The 6,341-nt window shown below is 37.2% G+C and overlaps 2 protein-coding genes across 2 annotated transcripts; both read left to right on the forward strand.

Moving 5' to 3' along the window:
- The first annotated feature begins 573 nt into the window (after positions 1-573).
- On the forward strand, positions 574-1,488 carry LOC127746587 (uncharacterized). Its single transcript, XM_052260420.1, has one exon. It carries the CDS (start codon positions 574-576, stop codon positions 1,486-1,488), a length of 915 nt encoding a protein of 304 aa, XP_052116380.1.
- Positions 1,489-4,780: 3,292 nt separating this feature from the next.
- On the forward strand, positions 4,781-6,034 carry LOC107482961 (uncharacterized). The gene has a single exon (XM_016103550.3). It carries the CDS (start codon positions 5,144-5,146, stop codon positions 5,840-5,842), a length of 699 nt encoding a protein of 232 aa, XP_015959036.1. The 5' UTR covers positions 4,781-5,143; the 3' UTR covers positions 5,843-6,034.
- The last annotated feature ends 307 nt before the right edge of the window (positions 6,035-6,341 follow it).

Below are 6,341 nucleotides of genomic sequence, written 5' to 3' on the forward strand. Positions count from 1 at the left end.
CTGTTTCATTGTGTTAGGAGTTTTTCGGAGGTCAGAATACACGAGCTGTATGCGAAGTTGGAGGTTGGTGTCGATAGTTCTGGGGCATCAGCTCCAGTTTATAGCTCGACTGCCGCAGGCTATGCGTCTAGTTCGATGCCTGCGACCGGACCATCTGTTCCGCAGGTCGCATCCCCTTCCTTTGCGACTGATTTAGATCGAACGGAGGTAGTTGCTTCTGTAGCGTTGGACAATCCTGGGGTCTGACAGCAGGCATTAGAGGTGGATACCGGTGGTGGCATGATTCATGATGTTCAAGGATTTGGGGAACCTGATCGAGTAGAGAATGAAATGTGAGACGATGACTCTTACCAGGAGCCTGTAGATATCATTGGAGACAGCGATGATGACACAGGTGCCAATCCACATACACAACATGACCCTTCAAGTTCTGGCACACAGCAGTACCCTCCACACTTCTCCACTCTAAACTTGGAGGCTTTGGGTCAACAAGCAGACGGTTGTGCTACAATTGGGGGTTCTTCTACAGAATTTTAGATTGGGCAATCATTCCAGAATAAAGATGAATCTGTTATGAGTGTGAAGGACTATAGCATCTGTCGAGGTGTTGAGTACAGAGTCTTAGAATCGGATCATCTAAAGTATCATGAAAAATGCAAGGAGTTCGGCAAGGGTTGTAGTTGGTTGATTCGCATATCGCTTCGTGCACGAAAGGGCACTTGGGAGGTTAGGCGGTACAACGGTCCACACACTTGCTTGGCCACCTCTATTTCCAGTGATCACCGGCAGGTTGATTACCACATTATCTGCGCAAGAATTTATCCGTTGGTTAGGGTAGATTCTGCAGTTACGGTAAAGGTCTTGCAACAAGCAACAGAAGCCAATTACGGGTTCAGGCCTAGTTACATGAAGGTTTGGATGGAAAAAAAGAAGGCATTAGCACAAATATACGGAGATTGGAAAGAGTCGTATACCGAGTTATCACGTTGGATGCTAGGGGTACAGTCGACCATGGCCGGGACAGTTACTGTGTTGAAGACCTCTCCTGTTCGACTTACGGATCAGGTGGATGAGTCCACGGTGTACTTTCATTGTCTTTTCTGGACATTTCCACCGTGCATCGAAGCCTTCCGGCATTGTAAGCCCGTGGTGAGTATTGACGGTACCCACTTGTATGGCAAGTATGGAGGCACGTTACTGTTGGCAATAGCGCAGGATGGGAACTCGAACATCCTCCCGATAGCCTTTGCCTTTGTGGAGGGAGAGAATGCGGAGTCATGGTCATTCTTCTTGTCCAACCTACGATCACATGTGACGCTGCATGGGGATATTCTTGTTATCTCTGACAGGCATAATGGCATCAAGGCTGCCCTTGAGGCCCCGAGAATGGTTGGCTACCTCCACGTGCTTTTCGAGCGTTTTGTATTCGTCATGTGGCCGCGAATTTTAGCCTTAGCTTCAAAGGTAAAGATGCAAGGAGGATGCTAGTGAATGCTGCCTATGCAACTCGCCAAACAACTCGCAAAACCACGCCCATGTGGGTCTTCCGTTCTCCATCAGATTCTCAAAGTCAGTCAGGCACCCACTAACGGTCTCCCCATCGATGGGCAAACCCAGTTGATATGCCACATCTTGCAAAGTGATAGTGCACTCCCCAAACAGCATGTGAAAGGTGTGGGTCTCAGGACGCTACCTCTCAACGAATGCGCTAAGTAGAGGCTCCTCAATCCAGAACCACTGACTGTTCAGCGTAGCCAAGTGATACAAGCCTGCGGTCTCTAGATACGATATAATCCGATCGTCTAAAGGCATATTCTGTTATCTCCTGACACCGCTAATAACCCTAGTAGGCTGCAACATGTGAATAAAAAAATCCTCAACATACGAGCAATATTAATAATAGCAAATATAATTTAAAAACATTATTATACACCCACATTGGTTTAGTATTTTCTCTAATACTAGTAATAACAATAATGAAACAATAACAAGAATAATAACGACACTAACAATAGCAATAATAATAATAATAATAATAATAATAATAATAATAATAATAACAATAATAACAATAATGATAATAATAATAATAAGGTAGTATAACTAACCTCTTGGTCGATGTATCCAGCCACGTGCGCAACGCCATTTAATCGGTATATGCGAGTTTCATCTTCCATAATTCCACCACTCAAATGGTTCAAAACCTCAAAGCCTCCCCCAATTCTCTCTCAACCTCCCAGCTTCAAAAATTTTGGTTTGCCACAAATGAGATCCATGATGACTTAACGCGGATTATGTATTTATATTACTCCAAGCATAAACCGTGGTAACTAATAGGGTTTTATGCTCACAAACTTTTCTCATAAAATTTCTAATGACCTTTTTCTTCCGTGATAAGCAACCGCGATTTATGTTCATTGTTTTCTGCCCGTAAATCGTACTAACCTCCCACGGTTTATGTATAAATTGAAAATTATAGTTACCTACCACGGTTTACATAATAATAAATCAGGACACTAATGTAAACGAATAACAAATGTTGTATTTGAGTAAAGAATCCTTGGAATCATTTTAATGAGTAAAACGCCCTCCAATTTTTCTTATTTCTTGTGTATCCTCCAATTAAGTAGAACAAGTATTAATTTTCTTATTTCTTGTGTATCCTCCAATTAAGTAGAACAAGTATTAATTTTTTTATTGATAGTATTTTTTAATCCGACAACTTAAAAGTTAATTTATTGTAGATCTGAATTTTATTTAAAAATTTATCACTGACTAATGAATTATTGTATGCACAAAGCAAAATTCGAATCATTCGAAATTTATTTAAGTGGACTAATAAACAAACTCAATTTAGTTAGAACAAGTATTAATTTAAATAAAAATTCAGATATAATTGTTTTAATGTAAAATTAATAATTAAAAATTATTAGATAATTTGATATATTTAACAAAATTATTATCTAATAATTTTTCGACTATTAATTTTATACAAAAATAACTATATATATTGTCTTTTTTTTTTTTTTTTCTCGTATGTATAAATATCGGTGTCATGTCAACGAAGGAGTGCTAAGGTTCACTTCTATTTAATAACGCAAGGAATATTATATAAGTAATATTGGTGCAACTAATTAATGAAGGGCGGGGTATTGGAATCTTCAAACCTAATCTTAGTTTAGGTGACATTTAGGTGCTGTTGCACTGCCTGGGATAGGATGAGAATGAACTATATATAAAGACTTCCAATTTCAATTTTTATTTCTATCTATACCTACCAATCTCTTAGAACTATACAAATTTATATACATCGTTTCCATGTTGCTTTTGGATATACATCTTCTGATCTCAAGAATAATAGAATATTTACTTAATCCTCACTTTACTTTTTTTTTTTGGAAAAATATTTATCTTCTCTCAGATTTTTCATGTTGAAAGATGTTATGATTCTTCCAAAACACCAAAGCACAGTTAACTTTTGGTAACATCAAGTTAACACAACTTTTTGTAGAGATTTCGCCAACATAATAGTAAATGTAGCTTTTAAAAATGACTAAATTGAATTTCAATTAAAGATCTCTAAAAGTTTTAGAGGATTAGATGTTCATAAAAATAATTTTTGCAATGATTAAGTTATTTCCTAATGTTACAGTTGTTTTGTTAAAATTCAAGATAAAAGAGAGTTATCTATAATATTTACATGAGTATAAGAACGAAATTGAAAAATAAGGATAACAAAAGAATCATTTATTTTTATATAAAAAAATTTATTTGATTATTTATTTTGATTTAATATATATATATATATACAAAAAAACTAATTTTTAATTGATTAAGTAATTAATTAATTCATCTACTTAAATAAATATATATTGTGTAAATTATGTGTTGTGTATATATAATAGTCTATTGGGTACACAAACTCTTAAAGTGAATATTAGATGAGTGATAAATTAGTTATTCAAATGTGAGATTGGACCTTTGGAGAATGTAGGAAAAGAATACATAAACTCAAAATAATAATACTGGAAATTAGTTATTCAAATGTTTTTTTTCTGTAAATCGGATGATTCTGAATCTATTTTCTGATTTATCATATTTTAAACATTTAGAAAGGAAAGGAGGATAAAGAGATGGAAGTTAATAGAACCAGTTACAGTTACAATAATACTAAACATATTTATTCTTAATTTAAATGTAGTAAAATATTTAATAACTAATATTTTAAATCATAAATAAATAAAACTAATTACTATATTTATAATTAATTAAATTATCATTTTTAACTGATTTAGAGTTGGTTCTATATATTTTTCCAACTCAAAATGATTATTTGTATAAAAGAAGTATGAAATAAACAAGGTGATTTAATATAATGTTTGGTTACAATTAGAAAGAAACAAAAGTGTAAGCAATAGAAGTAAGATATAAACCTAATGAGTGAGACCAGCGGAAGAGCCATTTGGCCAACCCTTGATTGTCGTGCCGGCTTTAACGGCTTTTGAGTTTGACCTGTCTCTAAGGCCGGCACACATAACCGCAGCAACCAGCAACTCTGCATAAAGCCATTAATTATGTTTTTAAAAAATGAACAACCAACACAACACATGATTTCACTATTTCAGTGTGGTAAAGATGTGAAAATTCATCTCCACTCTTAGCTTATAGTTAAAAATGTATCAAGTCAAAGATGTTTGTATTTCTCTACCAATACAATAATATAACAAATTGTGCTTCATTTTGAATTCATAATTGCTAATCTCTTCCTACAAGAAGAGTTAAAATAATGTGGTGCGTCCAGCCGTGCACTCACTCAAAGTCTCAAACTCCAAGACTTTTTCATAAATAAATATCAAAAATTAAAAGAATTAAAGAAACCCGTTCCTCATTTCTTCTATTTTGTCCTCCTCTACTCTAATCTCGTTTACTTCATTTCACTTCTGAAATCGCGCACGCTTTTTCTCTTCTTCTTTTCCACTCACTGATTCACAATTTTAAATGCTCGCTTGAATTTCAAGCTCCTCACGAGAACCCTGTGTCTATTGAACTCGATCAACAAACTACTCTTCTTCAAATGCCTCCTTCAAGAACGCTTTCTTTCTTCTTCTTGTAGCCTCCTACCCCTTGCGAGCCGCGTCCAATAATGAGTCAACTCGGCGATATTCTTCAGACGGAGCCAAGGACGATTCTCGGATTGTTGACGGAGCAAATGGACGCCGCCGCCGATGGACCGCCACGCACCAGGACCAGGCGCACCTTCAAGGACCGTTTAGGATTCATCGGCATCGGCTGTTGCGGTGCCACGTGGCGATTCCGTTCTGAGTCCATAACGGTCAGGCACGAAGACCAAGAACAACAGCAACAACCACAGCAACAGCATCAACAGCACCAACCGCTTCTTCTTGAAACGAATCAGGCTCGAGATCCGAACCGTTTTGGACCTGACTGCGTGTCTCCGACTCCTGCCAGTTCCGGTATGAACCTTGCGGCGGCGTTAGCGGCTGAGCGGCAGCTCCGGGGGACGCCGCAGGAGGCGGAGGGAGGTGAGAGAAGAGGTGCGTGGAGGGTGTCGCTGATGAGGCTGCTAGAGGAGACCGACGGCGGCGATGCAGAGGTTAGTTCGGCGGCGAAGACATCGGATGAAGATAAGATAAGTGGTAGTGGTGGTGGTGGTGTGGGAAATGATTGGGTGTGCTGCGTGTGCATGGGGAGGAAGAAAGGCGCGGCGTTCATACCATGTGGTCACACTTTTTGCAGGGTTTGTTCAAGGGAGCTGTGGCTCAACCGAGGCTCTTGTCCCCTTTGCAATCGTTCCATTCTCGAGATTCTCGACATTTTCTGAAAAAGATAAACATAATCATCTTGTTTCATATTTCATCATTCACCATACTCTATACTAGTTTCTTCTTTCATCACAATTATTAGCTTCTTCTTTTTCTTTTTCTTTTACTTCTTAATTAATTGTAACTGGTAAACCATTTGATACTTCACGTGTAATACGACTACTGCTATATGAGCCTCTCTTCATGTGTAATGCGTTGCCTCTCATTGTTTTTTCTCTTCTTTCTGTATATACTATATGCACTGTGACAGCAAACTTGATGTGGCTCCACACAATTTAATTAGTTTTCTTGTATTTTTGTAAAAATAAAATAGTATTTCAGTCAATTGTTTCCAAATCAAACTGTTGCATTATGTATACTTTATTGAATGCTACTACTATGCTACAAAAGTATTTAATTCAAGGGAAAATAATGATGCCTCAATTATTGGGATCATTCTATATATATGAAAGGTCATGCTAGGGGAAACTAATTTTGTAACATAGGGGAAAAGTAAGA

The sequence above is a fragment of the Arachis duranensis genome, chromosome 4 (assembly GCF_000817695.3).
Source record: "Arachis duranensis cultivar V14167 chromosome 4, aradu.V14167.gnm2.J7QH, whole genome shotgun sequence".
Lineage (NCBI taxonomy): Eukaryota > Viridiplantae > Streptophyta > Magnoliopsida > Fabales > Fabaceae > Arachis > Arachis duranensis.